The sequence below is a fragment of the Anguilla anguilla genome, chromosome 16 (assembly GCF_013347855.1).
Source record: "Anguilla anguilla isolate fAngAng1 chromosome 16, fAngAng1.pri, whole genome shotgun sequence".
Lineage (NCBI taxonomy): Eukaryota > Metazoa > Chordata > Actinopteri > Anguilliformes > Anguillidae > Anguilla > Anguilla anguilla.
The window spans coordinates 29,323,729-29,346,945 of record NC_049216.1 but is presented as its reverse complement, the minus strand read 5'-3'; the positions used below and the strand labels follow the sequence as shown (position 1 = coordinate 29,346,945).

The 23,217-nt window shown below is 41.4% G+C and overlaps 1 protein-coding gene across 1 annotated transcript; it reads left to right on the top strand.

The window, feature by feature from the left end:
- Nucleotides 1-12,750: 12,750 nt before the first annotated feature.
- LOC118215741 (tubulin beta-3 chain) lies at nucleotides 12,751-21,206 on the top strand. The gene is made up of 4 exons (XM_035396707.1): nucleotides 12,751-12,942; nucleotides 18,528-18,636; nucleotides 18,949-19,059; nucleotides 19,834-21,206. The coding sequence occupies exons 1-4, from the start codon at nucleotides 12,886-12,888 to the stop codon at nucleotides 20,907-20,909; spliced, it is 1,353 nt and encodes a 450-aa protein (XP_035252598.1). The 5' UTR covers nucleotides 12,751-12,885; the 3' UTR covers nucleotides 20,910-21,206.
- The last annotated feature ends 2,011 nt before the right edge of the window (nucleotides 21,207-23,217 follow it).

Genomic DNA, 23,217 nt, shown 5'->3' with positions numbered 1-23,217 from the left:
TATAGAACGTTGGGTTCTTGAACTAGTCCGGGCTGTATATATTTTATTCCTGCAGAAGTGTCCATATGAACAAAAGCGATAACCTTATTGCATCGTATAAACAAATTAACCATCGCAACAAGGAAATGTAGGCCTATAACCTTTGCTAATTAATCCCCATATCCAGAATTACTTTGTAGGATTAAAATAGTTAATACATGCCTCTAGTACAATCTCTACTGATTTGCATACCATTTGCGTCCCTTTTTCTGGAAAAAGCAATTATCTGATTAAATGGAGGCAATTATTGTCGTATTCAGTCAAATCTGAAAATGATTCATCTTTGATACAAAATAGCTGATTACAGCAAAATTATGAAATTATAGTCAATCTATCTGCGTATATTAAACACAGGTGTAAGGAGATTCTTTCTAAGGGGAAATATTTCAGGTTAAACACGCAGGATTACACTTTCTTTGTCTCCAACGAACGGCGGGAGATTTAAATAAATATTTCTGGAGATATTGCCAAAATAATGTTTTGGCTATATAAAACTACATTTTTTAACCGAAAATGTTTTTTATCTACTGTCTTGTGTGTGTATGTCAAAGAATCCAAATGTATGTAATTCCTAGACTCTTCCTAGAAATCTTGGGAGGAATCCAGCTATAGAGGGGAATCCTATCCTCCACTGGCCGGCCTGATGTAAACCAATGGTAGAATGGATGTAACAGAAATGTAATAAGGGATCTATCACGGCAAATAAAATGGGTTGAGCCAGTTACAGTTGATGTAATAAACTAACCGGAGTAGTAGAAGACCAAAGAAGCCCCAAGGAAAAAAGAAACCGAGAAGATGAAATTAGGCACTATAAAGTTTGTCAACATACAGAGTAAATGTCGCCTCTGTGCCGAGAATAAATGCTTGGAAAGCAGATTCATCCAGCTTCTATACTTCTATCCTCGGCCACCAGTTATAACCTATGATGACTAAGGCAGTCTCTATTGAGAGCCCTCCTGGAGCGGGGGTGTTTGGAACAGTGATTTGGGGGTTTTGCCTACCAATCCTTGTATAGGCATGTAGTTAATGTGGTAACATGTATTGAACATATGTATCCTGCATGCGTTATCACATTTTTAACTGCATGCCTATTGGGTGGCTTGCGCAACCCCAAAATAATTGTGCAAATCAACTCGGGTTTCAACTTTATTCTATGTTATATTTATTATCCATTTTATGTATTTATTATATTTATATGTATTCCATTGAAAAATCATATTTTATCATTCTTATTTGAATATTTGAAGCATCGTTTCTATTGGTTGCTTCATTCTTTGTAACTGTAGCATTTTAATATTTTACCAACCAACCCCATAATGTGTGCCAACCAACCCCATGTTCGGGCTGATTGGCACAACTTGACTTTAATCATTGGTGACCTAATTTTAGAAAACATTTGTGGACATTAAAATGTATTTATTTATATCTTTATTATATCATAACTTTACATTTACTACTGGTTAGAATATTCTAACATGAACTATGTGGGAGAAATATATGACAGGACATAGTAGGCCTAAGATTTAATGGACTCCATCGTGACATTTCACAAGCGTCTACATACAATGCAATGCACAAAATAGCCTACAATAACAAAATGTAAAGACGAGACACACAAACAGAATAGATAGCTCAAACAGTCGTCTGTATTTGTTTGCAGAAAATGAAAAATAAAAAGGGAACCACTCACAGGGATCCCCAGGGAGGTTTCTGATATGTTGGAAATAAAAAAATTGTAATTAACAGCCTGTTGTCAGTAGACTATTGATTAACCAATTGATTGGATTTGTTCAACTCAGACCTGATTTTCGTAAATATATTTAACTCAATTTTAACTTTAGGCTACGTGGTGACATGTGACATTGACTGATACAGCTGTTTGGATTTTTAAAAAAAAGGAAACATTACACAGGAATCGAGGAATAATGGTCAGTCTTGTGATATATTCTCATCAATATAGGTAGGCCATGAAAAACATACAGATGTAATCAAAAAATAGATGTAGCATGTAATTGCATTGAATTATCTTACTTTGTGTTAACTTTTACAGCTGTTAAGGCTGCTGGGTGTACCCCTTGTCACATTAGTTTTTACCACAACCAGGGGGTTAAATGTAATATTTCACACCCAGTACTTTCGGTCAGGTTACTGTTGAATGATATGTCCCAGAAATTTAATTGTGGTGTGTAATCATAGCCAATGGATGTAGGTTTTTTGTATTTAAAAAATGATTAGTCTATCTCTAGTGATATTTTCAGAATTGAGCCAATTACAAAATTTCCCTACTCTCCCCCATTTCCTGACTAGAACAAATTGTTTGCTAATATAACACGTGCCTGAATACCACCTTATTTACACTTAAGAAACGTACTTTCTCAACCTGTTGCTCCTATTCCATTTTTGCTAATGGGTTATTTAACATGAATAAATGTTAATAGATTAGTTCATTCTTTGTTCAGATTAGTTAATGCATAAACTCATGTTAATTAATGGAACCTTATTGCAAAGTGTCTCTATCTTGGATTCTTATATTTAAATCAAAGCTTGATATGACAGACTTTTTTGCCCAAGGTTTTGAGTTGTCTTTGAGTTGTGTTTGTGTTTCATACATGTGCTATGTTGTACATTGATATGATTCTATAAATTTGAAAAAAGAGAGAAAAAAGGGACACAAATTTAAGCCTGATTATGGAGAGAAAGTACTTTATCAAATTATTTTTTCAGGTCATTCAGGATGACTGCTTCGCTCAAGAGCCACGTGCTTTTGGGTTATGCAACTAACAGTAAACACATTAACACAGTGTAATGATCAAGAAACATCTTAAGTCTTCAAAAATTCAAATGCCTCGTGCTCCCCCAACAGAAGTTGGTGATTAAAAACAAATAATGACCAATTAGACAAGTTATTTTTGTCAAACAAAATTATTTTGCCTCCCCCACAAACCCCTCCTTTACAGTTAAATGTGCTAACAAGATATCTTCAGTATTGAATGTAGTGACCCAAGTTTTTGGCAGATTTGGCTATTTGGGAGCTCTGCTCAGCCAAATTAATTTCCCGTCTCAAGTCTGCCTGCTCATTTGCAGCATAAAGCTCCTTTGAATGCGTCATTTGAAGAAATGCCCAAAAATATATATTTTGCGTGTGTGTTATGTATTCATGTGCACTTTCGTATGGTGACCGGGCCAAGAGGTGCACAGTAGTGTGTGATGTGTAATGCGGCAGTGTAGCACAGTGGGTATGGAACTATGCTTGTAACCGATAGGTCATAAGTTCGATGCCTAGGTAGGACACTGCCACTGTACCCTTGAGCAAGGTACTGAACTTGAATTGCTTCAGTATATACCCAGCTGTATAAATGGATACAATGTACAAAAGTTGTGTAAGTCGCTCTGGATAAGAGCGTCAGCTAAATGCCTGTAATGTAATGATCTTTTCAGTGTAAAAGACGCTCTGCCCCATTTCCCTGTTCCCGGTGCAAGTGCATGGGAAGCGTTGCCAGTCAGCCATGTGAACCCATCCTCTCCCAACCTCACACCATCAGCGCTGGAAGCGCTGCCCGCTCGTTCACGTGGCCTCTCGAAACCCCCCCCCGCCCCCCCCCGCCCGCCCCCCGGGGCAGGAAAACATATTTTTGGAGGATCGTGTCCCTGGAATTAATAGAACAACCGAAGCCTTTGATATGAACAAACAGTTTTTGTTTTGAAGGCCTTCACGGGGGATTTAATACGAGTTTCCTTCGCTTAAAGGGAGCATGGGAGGATCCTTCTTGTTTCTTACCCAATTTGTTCAGGCGGGGCAATAACAAAGCCTGGCTGTGACTAGTGAGGTACAAGAGTGAGGATGTACGCTTTCATCATATTAACATGTTTGGTTCAAATAAAAATGGAACTCTGCATGGCCCAGAAAACACCACTCTAATGAATCGTATCAGTTTTTAAAGTTATTTATAAATCCATCTCCATATTTTTAGTGTTTTCCAGTTTGTGGAAAGGTTGTGGCCAATCATGAGTTTTAAGATCCAAAGTCCAGGGTCATCTTCATCTCCTGGATGACAAAGGAAACAACCAGGGGCATAAATTAATTACTCAAAGGTCTATGTCACTTTTTGGTGATTTTAATATTGTTTCAGTATATTTTTTGATCCGCTCAGTTTTTGTGTGCTCTGAAAGCTGCTTGTGCAGAAATATTATACCTCCAGTTTTATCTGTGCATATTACCAAATTATTCTTCAGACAAATAGCATTTAATGCATTTAATCTTATTTTCAGTTGGAACTATTTCCTTTGACACATGCAGTCTGAGGCGGTTGCATTCAATGAAAGACGTACAGGCATCATATAAAAACTTAAGTTTACATTTATAATCATGCATAAACAATGCTAAATGAATCTGTTCGTATGTGCATTTATGTTACTTGAAGTGTATTTTCTTGATGTAGACCATGAATCCCAGAAAGCTCATTTACATTGTAAAGAACCTTCTGGAAGTATCTAAAATATCCTTAATTGGACATAAAATGATGTAGGATATCGGATGTCTGTAGAATGGAACACATGCATGAAAACTGAAATATTACATAAAATATTCCCCTCAAATAATAAACTATCCCTTTAAGAGCTATGATGATACAAGATCAAGGATTTAAAAAAAAAAAAAAAAAATTATTTCGGCTTGTCTCCACAGAAATAAAAGCACTTAAACATATACACAATACTGTTGTGTACTGGAGCCCTTTGTAAAAAGTCAATCTGTTTCCTGGCCACACACCCAGGGATTTTAAATACTTAATTTAAAAGAAACAAAGTTTCATGTTTCTCCTATCGTTAGTCTATTTAATGCATGAGTGGGGCTAATGACATGTCTTGATGCTGTCGGTCATTACTGATCTGTTCCTTTTTGCAGAGTGCGCTGTTTGAGTAGAGCGGCAGTGTAGTATAACGGGTAAGGAACTGGTTTTGTAACCTAAAGGTCACTGGTTTGATTCCCGCAAGCTGCCGTTGTACCCTTGAGCGCTAGGTACTTAACCTGCATTGCTTGCAGTATATATATGAATTAATATCTAAATGAATATAGTGATAATTCCAGCTGTGTGATGCATGGTAAATGTATTAAATGCAATGTACATACTGTATAAAAAATGTTGAGTAAATTGGTCTCATAAATGGGTTTTTTTTCCCCAAGTGGGACTGTTTGCGTGTGGTCCTGTCCAGTACCCTCTCACCTGTCCCATTATTCATCTCTGCGGAGACTCTGTTTGTTCATCAGCACGGCGCACAACAGACCCTCTCTTCAATGAGACTCACAAGACCTTCCTGAGAGGCCCCTTTTGACCTTGAATGTCCGGAGGAAATATCTCAAAAATATGGTTATTCACTTTGGGCCATGTAAGTGAATTTTCCCTACAGGCTGTCCAGTGTTGTCTGGAATAAGTGGAGCCTGGATTGAACGCCTCCAGCGTAGGTCTTGGATCTGCGCGATGTTTTTCATGTTTACTCGGAGGGACTTCTGTGTGTGTTTGTGGATACATGAATTTTGGGCACGTGAATTTATTTGTGTGTTTATGGCTGTCCTTCTTTAGGTTCATTAGAAAAAAAAAAGAGTCATACATATTTCGCTAGTCTCACATGATTTGCATTTTCGTGCTAAATATAGTTGATGATTATATGACTTTGGTTCAGTATTTAGGGCTGCGTTTTCTGAGTTTAGTGATTTCAGTAGTGCTGAGGGAAAATATAATCAGACAAACTAATGTCAAGCATAAATACTGTTTTACTTGCAGGCCAACAAATTGCTCAAAAAAGTACTTGGTCCTGAAAACATGGTTTCCTCCATCTGTGCATTGTTGTACTGCTAAACTGTTGTCTTGGTAGTTGCCATAGCTTAATTAGAAGGCCTTGGCCACGCTTTCTAGCCACATGTATTCTGTTAATTTAATCAAATAAAGTGTAGAACTGTGCTGCATCTGGCATTCCTGTTTTCATGGCAAGAGTGGAGGGTTCGGTGTCAGAGACAGAGGCTAAGAATAGCACACTGACGTGAATGGGGGAAAGGCACTCTGTGACTATGGGGATAGCTCCAGCTTTGTAACGGAAATGCATATGTTAAAATGTTCATTTGCTTTACTACTGATGTCTGAAATCAGTATGATTTTATTCTTTTCATTGTGGATATTTGTTGTCATACATTGTATAGATCTCCATCATCTCTGTTTCGTTTTTGTTTCAGAGTCCATTTTAAATTTAGTAATGAATTACACTGTTTTTAAAACCTTCTCACAGACTTTAAAGCACATTCACTGAATGGGAAGAACTGACATCCACCGCGGCTGTCGCTAAGCACTTAGCTGGGGCAGGCAAGGAAGCCATTTTACCACGCTGCTCACCGCACGCCAACTGTTGTGGAGTTCCGGGGACCTAATTAACCAAATGAAATAGAGAGGCACGCTTATAAAAAGCCAAGTTGGAAATTTGGCAATAAAACTAGATTAGTGGATTGTGACGGGGCTCTGACCAAGCAGTTTGCAAGAGGAATTGAGGGCAATTGGAGGACCACGCCTCCTGGTTAAATAGGCACACACACCTGGATTGTGTTATGAATCAGTCCAGGATTTAAAAGTGCGCTTCGTTCCACAGTAGGCATCTCAGACCTCTAATTGCCATTAATTGCTTTTGCAAACTGAGCCCTAACCACAATTTATTTATTTATTTTGCATTGTACCAGGTGCTCTTATTCAGAACAACTTGCACAGCTTCCATTCTTTTACACACAATCCATTTCATTCAGTTGGATATTTACTGAAGCAATCCAGGTTACTGCAAAATACAATGGCAGTGCCCCACCCATGAATTAAATATACAGTTGTAAGCCTAGTTCCCTACCCATTAATCTATACCACCACCCATCCCATCTCTTTGCAATAACAGAGTAACTTAAGGTTCCCTTTTATCAATCTGACATTATCTAACGTAATCTAAGATAGTAGTGAGAAAGATAGTGTTGATGTTAATTGTATATAACATTCCAAAATACCCTTCTTTTTGAAGTGGATATATTTCAGTCTGAAGCCAGTGCTCATAAATTTCACATTTTGCAATGAAATTGGAAACACGTCAATGGATAAATGATTTAATACTTTATTTCGCCTGCTTCCCAAAAAAACCCATTAATTCATGACCAGGCACCGTCTCAGATGCACAGCATACTGTAGATGTCTCCTTGACCAGTCAACTGTATAACAAGCGACCCAGTGGTGTTCTACACACAATCAGTCATTTCTGCCACCGATGACGTAGATGACAGGTGAATCACCAGTAGTTTGATATATGACATCAAAGCAACATGTATAATGAAAGGGCACGTTAGTGTGGGGTCCTTACGACTTGACACTCCAAAGTCAGTGCAAAATGCAACTGCCACAAAACAATGCCCGTAGATCAAGGACAATGCATTGCATTTAATCCAACTGTATGTGGCCCGAAGAGCTATGGCTCCATAATAAGGATATATCTTCATATATTTTACTGCATGATCTAGACGATAAGGAGAATGAAACACAGGATGATTCTTTGATGAAATAAATTCAGGAGTATTATTGTAGCACTCTGCCTTTTCTTCTCTTCTGCTTACGCATTCAAAATGTTCTCAGACTGTGGCATCTGGCTTCCTCTTGAGGCAAAGCAGTATTGAGCGGAGAAAGTAAATATCAGAAGAAGAGCGTACTTCAAATATAATTCTTACCTTGTTATTTATTTATTTATTTTTTTAAAGGTTTTTGCCTTCTTTTTTCACCTAGTTTTGAAAGCCCTAGTGAGTTGGAAGGACCTTCCTACAGCTGTAATGCCATCTGTTTGTTTTGGAGAACAGGATTGACCAGGAGCGCTGCTCTTCTGTGGTCAGGCGAGAGGAACTGGCTGAAAACTGAAACCCGCTCTTCCTGCGCAAACTACGGAGAGTTCGGATCTGGCATGAAACAGACTTCCATTCAGGCCTTTGGGACGTGGTCCCTGAGCTACGGATGAAAGCTGGATGCCCCACCCGGTAGGTCCTGAATGTGTCTTTATTTTTCTCCCAGCTGTAGGGGCGACATAGCTCAAGCGGTAAGAGCGCTTGTCTGGTAGTTGGAGGGTTGCCGGTTCGATCCCCCGCCCTGGGCGTGTCGAAGTGTCCCTGAGCAAGACACCTAACCCCTAATTGCTCTGGTGAATGCGAGGCATCAATTGTAAAGCGCTTTTGGATAAAAGCGCTATATAAATGCAGTCCATTTACCGTTTGTATGGTTCATATGACGCAATTAATATTTTTACCCATCTGAGGCAGTGAGATCCATTACGTTACATTACAGGCATTTGGCAGACGCTCTTGTCCAGGGCGACGCGATCCAAATTGGTTTTGAAATATATGACGGTTTGGCTCTTGATGTACTGCTCGGATGCTGGTAACATCCTCCTCTGAAAGGTATTGTTTGAGGCAAAAGATTGTGTTTCCTTTGCTCGGTCAGAAAAAGTGGAGCCTGACAATATTTCAGAGCATTTATACTTTCTGTGACCAATTTAGATTTTCTCAAATTTTTAAAATAGGATTTTGACTGAAAAGTGTTGAGCTTTGTTTTATAATCAATAGGAAAGCCGCTGTTCTCATTCCAACTAGGGAATGTGGTTTATTTTGTCATGTGAGAGACCACAGAACCAAGGGATTAAGTACCTTTTTTATATCATAAACACTGAAACTTCCAGTGTGATGGTGGACATTGGCTGTAAAATTCAGGTGCAGCTGTAGTTTCTTGAGGTGAGGGTCGTAATAAGCAGAGCTCGCTTTCAATTGTGATGTGTTTGGTTACAAAGCAATGGCGCGTCAGACTGGCAGTTGAATAGATTTATCTTCTGTGGAAGGGTGGAATCTTGGAGCCATTATCTGTCACGGCCACTAGAGGGGGAAGGGTGCTTTAGAATTAGGACAAAGCAAGCATTAAAAACAGATTGTAGGCCAGAAGCCTGGGGTTTTCTCTTTCAAATTTTAGCCTGGGCTGACAGTTGTGAACAAGCACAAAATGACCTTGGAGCTTTCCAGTTTTCCTTGCTTGAAATGGCTTGTGTGTGCACTTTTGCAACATGCCACAAATTAACATGTTCAAAAAAGAAAAATGAATGAAATGGAAGTATGAAATCTACATTGTTACTAATTGCCTCTGATGGAGCAAAATATTTTCAGCCCATGCCTGAAGCCGATGTCTTGACGATGTCTATGTTCTAAATAAATTAATATGTAACTTAAGAATATGCACGGAGTGTAGCACAGTGGGTAAGGAACTGGGCTTGTAACCGAAAGGTCACAGGTTTGATTCCCAGGTAAGGACACTGCCGTTGTACCCTTGAGCAAGGTACTTAACTGGAATTGCTTCAGTATATATCCAGCTGTATAAATGGATACAATGTAAAATGCTGTGTAAAAGTTGTGGAAGTTGCTCTGGATAAGAGCGTCTGCCAAATGCATGTAATGTAATGTAAAATGCACAATACAAAAATTAACCAGTAGACATTCTCACTATAAGCTTCCTCACAGAAGCCTACCTGTATGTTTCATGTCCTTACCAGCTCTGACATTCTGGTAGTTTCTGAGTGAGCAGTAATCCCAGCCAGATGCTCACACCCTCTGCTCTATCCCTACTGTAAAAGTGCACGTGGTAAAATATACAGTGGTCACCAGATGGCGCTCTTGGTTCTCAGCTATTTGCGGTTGCTGGCGGTCCCTCAGGCTATTTAACATGGGACAGAGCAATGCACATCACCGTCTTGACCAGACAGACACTGGCTACCAGGCACTCACAGACTCAGTGTGGCTATCCAACGTGCCTGTGCAAATGTCCATTAGTCTAAAACACAGATGAAAAATGTATCTGAAATAGGAGGCTGCAATTAATTATTATTTATTATTTATGCAATTAATATATTGTATTAAAACTCTAAATATATATGTTTGTGTATATATTCTTTCCTTTTCCAGTTTCAAGGAAGATATTAAGAAAACCAGTTTCACAAAAGATTCTCTTGAATTATTTGGTACAAATGGATACAATGAATATGCTTGTGTCACTTAGACTAAGGATGTGCATATTGTACAGACATCCTGAGAAACATTGTTCATACATATGATGTTTTTAGGCTGAGGTCATTATATCCATGTAAAATGTTCAATAATAATAGAAACAACACATCAAATTCTTTTGACAGTTACAGTATGGTCTAAATTACCCATGTGCACTAAGGGGAACAGATTTTATTTTGATCATGCAGACTTCATTAATCTATTAATATTAACGCTGTGCTCTGTAGCTACTCCATTTCCATCAGTCACTCTGAATTTTACTTCTGTGCCCCCTTGAGCAGCCCAGTGCGAAAGGGGAGAAAAGCCTCAGGTGCAGATTTAATATCCGTGACCACTGTCTCTGAGTCTGCCATCTGCCAGTTGGGATCATTATTTGAGCGTCTTCCTGTAATCCATCTCTCTTTGTTAATGCACTTTACTACATCTGCTGAGCCACACGGTCATCCATGGAGCGCCGTGCTTCATGTTGAGTTGGCTACGCTAGTCTTGTCCCTGCCAACATAGAATGGTTACTGTCTTTACCTGGCTGCTGTTAAAAAAAACAAAACAAAACAATACTAAACAGCTGTATTAGTACAGTGCTTCTCATGCTAGCTTGTGAACTGAACTTTATGTCTTAGCGTTAATTATTGTTACTCACATTTGGATATACAAAAGGGGCGTGTTCTTGTCCACTAGGGTTGAAAGGCTGAATCTTCCAAAATGGCTGCCCCTTACAAGTGGATATGTGTGCTTCCTCTGAAAATCTGAATCAGCACATGATCTGGACAATTGTGCAGGCTTTAAGATGACAGAATAAATTTATATATATATATACATTAAACCAACTTTGGCCACAAAATGGGCCAGGCTGGATCATAATACTCAAATGTAAACACTCAAATAATTCTCTTTGTTTGGGCAAAATGAAAAATAATTTGTGAGTATATCTGAGTGTCCTAAAAAACATTTTAAAGGAATTTCCTGATTCTGGCAAAAAAAAAAATATTTTTTTGCTTACAATCTCAAATAAGAATACCCATTTAAAAACAGCACTACAGCATAAGCGTCATGTAAAGCTCATTTCTGAACGCTGCCTTTTGTGCTCAGGTGTTCAGAATGTGCCTGTGGCGATAAGCTGGTAATTAACAGCTGATCAGGAGGACAGATTCAGCCATGGCCATGAAACCAGATAAACTACATAGCTAGGAGGTTACAAAGTCAGTTAAGCACGTGACATAAAGTACTCTTCATATATTTGCAGTTTAAGATGTCTGATCACAACAAATTGCCATCCTATATGAAATCAAGCACTGTCTCTTACTCCCTTGTCATGGTTCTTTAAGCCCTTTGGTATTTAACAGTTAAACTTGCACAAATAAAACCACGATAAAACAAAAAGAAAACTGAAGTGATGACATAGGCTGTGTGCAATGGTAGAATGGGTGGTCAAATCAGCCTCTTTAAACCCACTAAACCCCTGCCACAGAGACTCACCCACCCTCACTCACCCATTCCCTTCCTGTTTTTATGATCCAATGGGAGGAACCATAGTGACTCAGGACATTTTTTCCCCCTACTCTTTGTTTAGGTTTCAATCTTCTAACATGCCCTATAATGCACCATCAACACAGCAATGATTGTGCCAAACACAATGTGCAGGGCTGGTGGTGTGGGGTGGGGTGGGGGTGGGGGGGGGGGGGGGGGGCAGGGCAGGCAGGGCAGATTGTTTCAGAAGACGGTTTGTAGGGGAGGGTTGTGCTGTTTGTGAGAGAGAATCACTGCTGGTCAAACACAAAGAAATAGCTGGGTCATGATGTGAGAGTTTCCTTTGTTCTTATGGAGTCACTGTCCAGTGGAGCCTCATATTTAATTCTAATTTCACATTATTATTGATAGTAATGAAATATATATTCATATTCCACCAGTAAACATAAACCTAAGCTATGTGGTATCTTATGTCCAAACTTTGTAAAGGGTCATAACATCATACACTGCTGTATCAACCCAGTTCCTCAATACTGTACTCAGAAGTGCCTGAAAAATGTAGCATCCTTTAATGGTTGTGTGTGTGATCACAAACATCTGAGTTTGAGGGACTGCCAGGTATTTTATTTGAAGACTGTTCAGTTTTAGTTTCCCTTGGTAAGAGAAAGAAAGAGCGTGAGATCATTTACTGCTTGAGTTGTTGCATATTTTGGTTAATGTTTTTCTTTTGCGCTTGTATTATTCTCTGCTTCTCCTGGTCCGCATGGTTTAAGCAATGATTCAACAAATTTAGAAACATGTGACCGACATGGGATTTGGAGGCATGCAAGCAGACTATGAAAGTTTTGAATGATCGCTAAATTAACTGCGTGTTGCAGTGGAATTAGATTATTACACGGTACAGCCGTTGCTAACGCATATGCATGCACACAATAAATCAAGAACGTATTTTTCGTTTCATGGTCACTTTTTGTTCTGATTGCATCGGTCACTTACGATCGTCACTGCTGTGGCCTCTTCGGTAACAGCTGCAGGGATGTTGCGGCGTCTCTCGCTCAGGTGTCTCTCTCATTGGCTGCCGCGTTGCTCCTCTACTGGGAAAGCGACGTCACCAGTTGGTGAAAATTAGCATCCCTCTTTGTGAGGCAGTACAGTGCTGCAGTGGCGACTTGGTATAAAACCCTCAGTTAGAACCGGCAGAGCCTTCTGTAGACGGCTTGGGTCGGACCTACATTTCTCACTCACGCTCGCAAGACACACACCACACAAAGGGAAGAATGCGAGAAATCGTTCATATTCAAGCTGGCCAATGTGGCAATCAAATTGGAGCAAAGGTAAAATATAATATTTATTTTATGAATAGCCTACTAATTTTACTTTAAACTGTGGAATATAATAGCCTAAGTAAGCGTAAGTGACTACCACATCGCAACTTTTTACAGCGAAGGTGGTTATCACTGCAATTGTATAACTTAGAATCACTTAAAAATGTTTACTCAGCTGAATGACTTGTACGACTTTAAGACAAAATTTTGTTTTCGAATTTATATTGTAAAATCGCGGGCAAATGTAGTGTCCTGCTTCAGACCTGAAGTGATGTGCGTGCGGCTATTATTACATTTACCGGTGTGCCGCAGAATGCGACCGCTTGATTTCCGTCTCTCTGCGCTTGAATTGGCTGACTAAAACCTTAAAACCACGCCCAACAATGTACGCCTTGACGGAAATATAACTTCCTAAAGTGTTAAAGTTCCAAAGTATCATAAACACAACCATCTGTCAGCAAAGCTTATTTAACAATTAATCTTTCCCATGCGGTGAAAGTGGCCGCGTCTGTTTTATTGGAAGCAGGGTTTGTTTAAACCCTCCCAATAGATAGTTTTGCATGACTAAAACTTATTTAAAGTCTACAGCAGAGGTCAGCAATACAGAAATATTCATATCTGACAATCCCTCCTTTTTTGTCACCTGCCACGCCCTCTGACTGCAGAGGACGTAACAAAGGCAGGGGCTCGGTTCTGCAGTGCAATGACTGTCGAACATTAGAGGGTGCAAAATATTCGCCTCACATCCCACAGGCTCGTCGCAGACGCAGTGGAACTGGCTGCGACACTGCGTATAAGAGAGGCCTTGAATTTAAGGACTGTGTGCTGATGGATAATGTTTGGTTATTCAAAGACTGCACGCGTTTCATTTATATATACCCTTGTAATCCCTGGAGGAATCCTTGTTTTTGACATTGATGACTTATTTGAATATAAACAACCATAACAGATATTGAGTGCTTTTTGAATTGTACAGTAGATTAGGAATCGATTATTTTGGCAAGCATGGCTACTTTTCTTGGATGACTCTTATGCCCTAGAGCTGTGATTTATGGCAAACAGTTGTACAGTATGGATCAGTAGGAGAGAAGGTTATGTCTTTGAACCCCCAACACAGCTTCTGTGAAACTCAGAGGGAGCCATTTCCTATTGAACAGTGAGGATTTACAACAGATTTTTTTTGTCCAGTCATTTGCCTTATTTTGCCGATGTGGCCTGTTACCCTCACAGCCTCCATGTTCTCAGCATCACTGGTGAAATCTGAGAGTGCAAGGCCTCCGTCATAAAGGGTGAGGCCAGATGCTGCTCTCCTAATTACTGCCAATGGGAAACAGGCAGTACTTGCAGTTTTCGTGGTTTCATAGCCAATTAAATTTGGAAACATTTTTATATTTTTTTGTCTTCAAATAAAGTAGATGGGGTAGTATGTGTAGTCTTTATTTACCCCACCCCTTGTGAACCTTAGGCCGTGAGACAGGGCCTTTAAAGCTTTTTGTAATCCCAGGGTATAGTAGACCGGGCTATCACAAGTGTGATGGATGCAGGCCAGCCCATACCATGCATGCTATTTGTCATTGTCTGCTCATCTTAAGAGAAACTCAGCAGGAGATGTTATCTTGGCTGGGGAGCTGAAATGCTTATTCATTCTGGACTTCCGTCAGTTTGATACAGATGTCTAATGGCTGTTTTCTGACCTTCAAGTGTTACTGTAGTAATTTCTGGCTTTTTTCATGTATTACCCTCAGTGGGGATCCAGTAAATGTTTCATCCTGTTACACCCTCCCTCCCCCCACCCAAAAAAAAAACATTTCCACGCAGAAAGTGTTAGATGTGGGCGTGTCTGAACAGATCATTTCATCATATCATACTTGTGAATGCAATCATATAACTGAGCTGTATTCATATTTCATTCTTCACTGATTCATCCCAATGGTGGTGAGACATCCACACTACAAGCAGCAGTGATAACATTTTTAATTCACGTCAAAAGCACATTTTAGCACTGCTCAAAAGCAGGAGGTTTTGTACTTCACTCAATAGCACATTTTTTATTCATTATTAAAATTTTGGATTTGAATTAATCTAAAAAGCATTTACTTTAAATGACAAGAAGCATTAAAAATATGTTTGGTTTACAGAATGAAGGTTAAAAACAATGAATTTTCCCAGTCTGGTTATAGATGTCCTATATTTATTTACTTTATACTGTAGTTAATACTAGAATACTAGAGCTAAGCTAAGTGTTTGTCATGTTAGATTTTCCTGTAGTTTTTTAAAACCCAAGAACATGCTGTTTTCAGTTCAGTATCTGCAGCCTGAAACCCAATTAGCTGATGATATATCTTAACGACCTTGCTTCTTTTTCAGTGAACAGAAGGGTATACTGCATTTATAATGCACCAAAGAGCTTTGATCTTCTTTCACAAAAAAAAAAAACTTAGTTATTTAGCTCTAACATAGTTTGTGATTTTGTGAAATGAGAACCTCCCCTTCATGGAAGTCTTGCAGAAATATGTATAGAAGACTGCAGCTGAACTCATTCTCTGGTTCTGCTGGCTGTCTTGCAGTGCACAGTGAATGACTCAGCTTTCATTGATCTCAGCTCAGGGAGGGACAGAGAGTGCTGGAGCTAAGAGGAGCTACAGCAGGCATAGAGAGAGAGAGATATCAGTCTCTTGATAGTTTTTCCACACAAGTCACAAATGTAGACCATAATCCACCACTCCAAGGTCATTTTATTGGCCATCTGATTGGAAAGGATTGCCACAATGGAACACTTTTATAACACTGTGATGAAGAGATTGTTAGAATGTTAATTGGCTATAAAACAATCTGAAGTGTTTTCAATTTATCTGTCTAATAGACCTCTGGACTTGTATGTGTGGAAGGCTTCCATTATGTCATCACTTTACCATGTCTTCTAATTTAAAGCAGAGGCTAGACAGGCCATTATGTCAGCCTCCCATAGCCACTAGAGAGTTGGGACAGGGGACTGACATAATCTGATGACATAATGCAATTTCTCTGGGGGTGGTGTGGCAGGCGGTGTTGTTCCACGTATTAACCGCATAAACAATTTATCAGCTCAATCTTGACTTCATCATCAAGGCCTCAAACACAGAAACAAACACCCCATGCAGGCCAAGTTTCCAGAAACAACTGGCAACTGTAAAAGCAGGGGAGCTAACTAGCAATGGGCTAATTACCAATTCAGATGGCCAGTTGACATCTGCTCTGTACAGGGGAGGCACAGAAATGATCATTAGCATGCTGGAGCCCACACTGCCATCTTCCTGTTGTGGATGGTGGTGGGTGGGACCTGGGGTGGGAGGGGTGTTGGCTGAAGGGGGTTGAAGAGAGGCCATTGTTCAGCGGTGCAGGAGGAAGACATGAACAAGGGAGTGGCCCTGGATCCATATAACGGAATCAAGAGGAAACATCCAGGATATTAATTTTATCCCACCTCTGGTGACAAATTTAGGGTAGCTTAATTATGGCTCATTATCAGAGGCATATTTAATGTCTTTTGCTTTACTGTTGATTGCTCTCTGAGGTCTGGCTTTCTGTGCTCATCTCCTAATATGATTCTCACACAAGATTTCTGTATTCCTGTACTGCTACAAAATCATAGAAGGCCAACCAAAGAGCATTCAAGATACAATTTTTAATAAGAAATTTAAATGTGCTCTGGTCATGTGATTTTCCTCAGCAGGTCAATCTTATCTTTTGGAAGTCTGTGATATGTTTGACCCCTAATTAATGCTGTCTACAGATTAACTACAGTGAATATGAAGATGTGGCAATGTTTTAGATCATTCCAGTGGAGCAGAGCATTTACCTCAGGCTTTTCTGAAGAGCAATACAAACATGCAATACTGATACACATGTGCTGGGATACGCACGCACACACACACACACACACATACACACACACACGGAAGTAATGCAGCGGACATCATTAAGACATGTCCATATTGTCCTGGGTGTGCCTGCTGTTACTTTTCCTGTTTGTCTGAAAGGGCTCTGTGGAGCTGAGGCAGACAGAGCATGCTCTCATTGTAAGCCCCTCCCAATGTGAGCATACAATCACTCACTGAAACGGGACAGAGCATTTGCGTGATTGTGGCTCACGGCCCAGTTCCAATCACCAGGCTCGTCCACCGTGTTGTCTGGATGGAGTACAAAACAAGCAAAATGAAAAAAAATAAACGGAAAAAAAAACAAAACTCGGGAACTGGTTTATCAAGCAGCAGACTCAGATAATCTGGGCTCAGATACAGAGCACTAGAGTGGACTTGAGGGAGTGCAGCTGGTGTGGGAAAAATACTAAGAGAAAACAAATAGAAAGGGCTCCTATCAGTCTTTTCAGTACAGAAAACATGAAACCAGTTAAGGTTTCTTGTTTTTTAATTGAACATTTGGGAGTGTGGGCACATTCTTATGAATGCCTAATGAATCTGCTTTGGCACAGAGCTCATCATCCAGTGAGCCACATCTCTGTTATTTGAGTAGTTATGGTTTTAATCTCCTTCTTTTTTTATCAGCATGTTTCTGTTTGGTGTGTCATGGAATTGACATGAAAGTGGGGTTATGACCTCTAGCGCTAATGTCGCCTCCTCGTTCAGTGAAAGCTGGCTCCAGCTGAGCTCGGCTGATTCTTGGGGACACGCTGGAGCTGTGAAAGTGCTGATCTTTGCGGATGTCACCCCAGTTGCTCTGTTCGGGACGGTGTCCTGACAGCACCTGCTCCCTCTCTTCCTCTGAAAGCTCCTCTGAGAGCAGCCTGGGCCTGCGCCCGCTGTGTGCCCCCCTCTTCCTCCTGCCCCCCCCCCCCCCTGCCCCCTGCTGCCTCTGCCCTGCCCCCTGCTCCCCCCCACTTCCCCCAACCCCCCTCTTCCCGCCTCTCTGCCACCATCTCTACCATCCTCCTGACTCTGCAGCTCCATTCAGCAGCACACACCGACAGAATCCACTGTGGATTACCGCCCACATAACAAATTATAGCGTTCTATATACAGGCGCTGCTGGTGCCTTCAGAAAAATCCACCTTACAGTAAATACTGCAGTGGTTCCCAACCCTGCTCCTGGAGATCTACCATCCTGTTGGCTTTCACTCCAACTCTAACAAAGCACAACTCATTCCACAGCTAGAGATCACGTTGAGCTGCCAATTAGTGGAATCACGTACAGTATGCCAAATTATGGCTGAAATGAAAACAGGTTGGTAGACTTCCAGGAACAGGGTTAGGAACCACCAAACTACTGTATCATGTGGCCTTACGCTGGCACTTACTGAGGTTTTTTTAAATTTTATTTTAGTAGGCAAATATGTTCCTTAGCCTTTTTTCATACTGGAAACTGAGAAAAGTAGAATTGAGACCATTGAGAGCAGAACTGACAGGTTAAATATTTCTTGCCACCCTATGCACATGCATATTCATACTGTATATAGTATACTTCCTGTGTATACAATTTCTGCCCTCATAATATATTTCTCTGTGTGTTGACATACTGTATGTGTACTTGCAGCCATTGAATTCAAGGCAAAGTTCTTGTACGGCTGCACACTCAGTTGGTCTGCTTTACTGTTGCAGTTCTGGGAAGTGATCAGTGATGAACACGGCATCGACCCCACCGGAAACTACGTAGGAGACTCTGACCTGCAGCTGGAGAGGATCAGCGTCTATTACAACGAGGCGTCCTGTGAGTGGCTCGTTACTAATGAAGTCCTGTACTGCTCAGAGCATAATAAGCAATAGTCAGACAGACAGAAATATGTTCCTCTTGCCATTTCATGTATTTAAAATTTTCTTCTTATAACAAATTGGGATGAAAGCAACAAAAAAAGTCTCTCTAATATGAAAGATCACTTGAAAATGTGAGTACATTCTCTCCAATATAGGAAATAGGGGTAAATGATGGAAATTGGTTTTGGTTCTGGGATGTGTGAGGTTAGCTGGTTGAAAGAATAATGGATTTTTAAAATGTATCCGTTGTCTTTTTTTTCTCACTTAGCCTCCAAGTATGTGCCCAGAGCCATCTTGGTGGACCTGGAGCCTGGGACCATGGACAGTGTTCGCTCTGGAGCCTTTGGCCATCTGTTCAGACCAGACAACTTCATCTTTGGTCAGTGCAGTCCCTGGGGGGAGGGGAGTGGGGGGGGGGGGGGGGGCGGTTTGGTCAGCGAAGACAAGGGCCTTGCTCCTTGACAAAGAAACTGATGATGCCCTGGAAAAAACAACCATCATATAATTCTGATGCATCTTTGAGTTTTAAACGGTGCACACTGTTCATTAGCAGTTAAACATTATTTCTACTAGTGACTGAAATAGCATGTGGATCTTTAATAGAGAAGAAATACTGCATGCAGGGCCGGTACCATGTTGTAAATTTAACAGTCTTCAGAAGCAGCTGTCCCCATTTCAGTCCGAGGTCATTCACCCTGAGGTGTAGGATGAGCGGCCTTATTGACAGCATATGTCCTTGGCTCTACCGACAAGGGTGTGGAGCTGCTCTAGTGTTGCATCCGTCAAGCCTGGAGAAATCAATGGCTTTTATTAGACCAGTCGGGGGGGGGGGGGGGTCTGCTGCCGTGGGTCTCTGAGAGATTCATCACTCAACTGACTGGAGTTAACTCTTTCACTCCCAAACAGTGCGGTTGATGAAAGGAGCCTTCATGGTAAAGGAGATTGCAAGAATTACGACAAATATAATAATATCACAAACACAGAGGACTGTGTAATTTCATATTGGATTCCTTTAGTGCTGTTTGAAAACACAAAATAATGCCGTTCCATGATATGTAAGGTCATAAGTTTTATTGCTGAATTTGAATATTTGGTGAGAATGAGGGACATGTAAAGAAAAGAAATGAATAGTTCTGTTGCTGTAACCCCACAGGCCAGAGTGGAGCAGGGAACAACTGGGCCAAGGGCCACTACACAGAAGGGGCGGAGCTGGTGGACTCTGTACTGGACGTGGTGAGGAAGGAGTGTGAGAACTGTGACTGCCTGCAGGGCTTCCAGCTCACCCACTCCCTGGGCGGGGGCACCGGCTCTGGCATGGGCACCCTGCTCATCAGCAAAGTGCGAGAGGAGTACCCCGACCGCATCATGAACACCTTCAGCGTGGTGCCTTCCCCGAAGGTGTCCGACACGGTGGTGGAGCCTTACAATGCCACCCTTTCCATCCACCAGCTGGTGGAAAACACAGATGAGACCTACTGCATCGACAACGAGGCGCTCTACGACATCTGCTTCCGCACCCTCAAGCTGGCCACGCCCACCTACGGGGACTTGAACCACCTGGTGTCGGCCACCATGAGCGGTGTGACCACCTCCCTCAGGTTCCCCGGGCAACTCAACGCCGACCTGCGCAAGCTGGCCGTCAACATGGTGCCCTTCCCCCGCCTGCACTTCTTCATGCCAGGCTTCGCCCCCCTTACAGCCCGCGGGAGCCAGCAGTACCGCGCCCTCACTGTGCCCGAGCTCACCCAGCAGATGTTCGACGCCAAGAACATGATGGCCGCCTGCGACCCCCGCCACGGCCGGTACCTCACCGTGGCAACAGTCTTCAGGGGACGCATGTCCATGAAGGAGGTGGACGAGCAGATGCTGGCCATCCAGAGCAAGAACAGCAGCTACTTTGTGGAATGGATCCCCAACAACGTGAAGGTGGCCGTGTGCGACATCCCTCCCCGCGGGCTCAAGATGTCCGCCACCTTCATCGGCAACAGCACCGCCATCCAGGAGCTCTTCAAGCGCATCTCGGAGCAGTTCACCGCCATGTTCAGGCGCAAGGCCTTCCTGCACTGGTACACGGGCGAGGGCATGGACGAGATGGAGTTCACCGAGGCCGAGAGCAACATGAACGACCTGGTGTCCGAGTATCAGCAGTACCAGGACGCCACCGCCGAGGAGGAAGGGGAGATGTACGAAGACGACGATGAGGAGTCGGAGATCCAGGGCCAAAAGTGAACATTCCAGAAGTAAATTACTCTCGAACCGTCCAAGTGTTCAGAAACCTCTCTGTGTTCTCCATGCAGACCAAAATGGGTCTCTTTGCCTCTCCTAGCTGCCCTAGGATTCTACCTCCCTTTCAGTGTTAGTTTTTCTCTGCTAACTGTTTAGCGCCAGTTCCTAGTTCACTGACTGTATCATTGCTTTTACTGGTAATACCTGACCTGCAAAAAAGTTTGCCAGTTCTATACAACTGACTATTCAGTTTAATTGTGCAAAAATAAAGTAGTTTCAAAACTGACCGATGAGTTCAAACAGCTCTCAGTTGTTATTTTGACCATTTCAACCCCCCCCCCCCCCCCCCCTTCAGATTGTTTTATTTTCTACTCAATTTGAATATGCCAGTTTTTACTTTTTGGGGAATTCTCAATAAATGTACTGCTGTCAAAGGAAGTGCTCTTGTTTTCACAACATGCTTTAAAAGTGCCTTTTTCGCCTTCACATTCAATTGGGAACACCCAGTTTTTCACAGAGGAAATTCATGAGAAGGGGTAAAGTAGCCCTGCTAATGTTAGACTAATAGTGTGACTGTCCCCTGTGTAAGTGACCTAGATGGTGGATAAAAATATCTGTGCTCCCAAGGTTTAAAGTATACCTTCAGCAATGTGCTGATAATAGGGGACTGCGTTGGCTGGATTGGAAGGAGATTTTTATGCTGTTGGATTTCTCCGCAGCCTTCAGAAAACAAGGCAAATCACATGGTAGCTGCACAGCCATTTGCAGAGCCAAAAGAAAATATCCCTGAACAAAGCAGGCTTTGTACCAGTGAAGACATTGACCCGGCTGTAGCTCTGAGTGCTGACTAATTTCAGATGATTTCCCACAAATGCCTTGGGGATGATGCCTCCAGCTCACCGTACAGTACCTCTCTTTGTGGTGCACAGAAGCATCTTTTCACTAGCTTCTAAAGATGGCTCAACAGTAGGTATTTATTCTTGCTATGAATATAAAAGTTGATCTGTTAGAATTTTCTGTAGCTGCAATATCATTTAGGATTCTTTTCTTCTTCTTTTTTTTGACTTGTTTTTTTGTTAGCTAATCCACATTGGGCATACTTACATACTGATGTCAGAAGACCGTTAATATGAAAAGCCAGTTTAAAGGATCATGCTGGCGGTATTATTATACATTATTCATTATTGCTCAGTGATATAAGCAGGCCAGACACTCAAAGTTAATTGTGCCTGGGATAGTGCAACACTCTGGACATAATTAATGGGGCAATATCTTATTGTAGAACATTCCGGTTTAATAATTTATTGCTCCGTAAGTGCAGGGAACTTTATGACTGCAGTATGAGATCAGCCCTGTAAGGGGCCAAGCTTCTGGTGATTATCCGGTAGCAGCAAACAAAAAAGGCCCAAACAGAGAAAACTGCTGAGGCAGACTGGGTGAGTAGTCTCCTTCTGGATCAAATGAATCTAGATGGACATAATGGTAGGACTGGTGTCTCGTGCGCTGATTCATGTCCAGGGCATTTGGAATCAACTGATTCAGTTGTCACAGTGCTGAGTCAGCACACAACGTCCAGAAGGGCCCAGATACCAGCTCAGGATTATTATTTCTCTGAATAAAACACACCAGCTGCACTTTTACTCAATTTTAGAATTTTCTCTAGCCATTCTGTTCACCAGAACTGAATAGGTTAATGTCCTGTGGGCCAAATGCAATCAGCTATCTTGTTCCCCAGAAACACAGGAAGAAGGAGAACAGGAAATGTTGCAATACCACTGTCCAACATAAAAAGGAAATGAATCAATGCGTGTGATGGATTTTTTTTTAACAAAAAATTTCCATGTTTAAGTGGAGGTGCATTTGAGAAAGAAATAGCTTCTCAACAATCCCACAAAGACAACCCAAATACTTGTTCAGTGGAGATTTTGGAGTATCTATGGCCAAAAGATAAAGTAAAAGACGAGGTTGATGCACAGCTGAGTTTGTATACACATTGCTCTGTAGTCAATCCTCAGGCTCCTATGTATTCAATGAGAGTTCCATGCTGCTAAACTATATATGCAGAGACAGAGCAAAAAAACATGTATTTTGCATTTGAACTTGTGACTCAAGCAAATATAAGTCAATCTGCCCCATATACTGTGTTCTAACAGATATACAACACACACACAAAAAAAAAAAAACATGTTCTGAGCAAACTCGTATGGATGCTTCAAGGCCTGATGTCCTAGTCTGAGACTGATAAGACTCTTTAATTACAACAAAGGGATGTCTGTGTTTTGTCACAAGATTAGATTTGGTCAACTGTAGC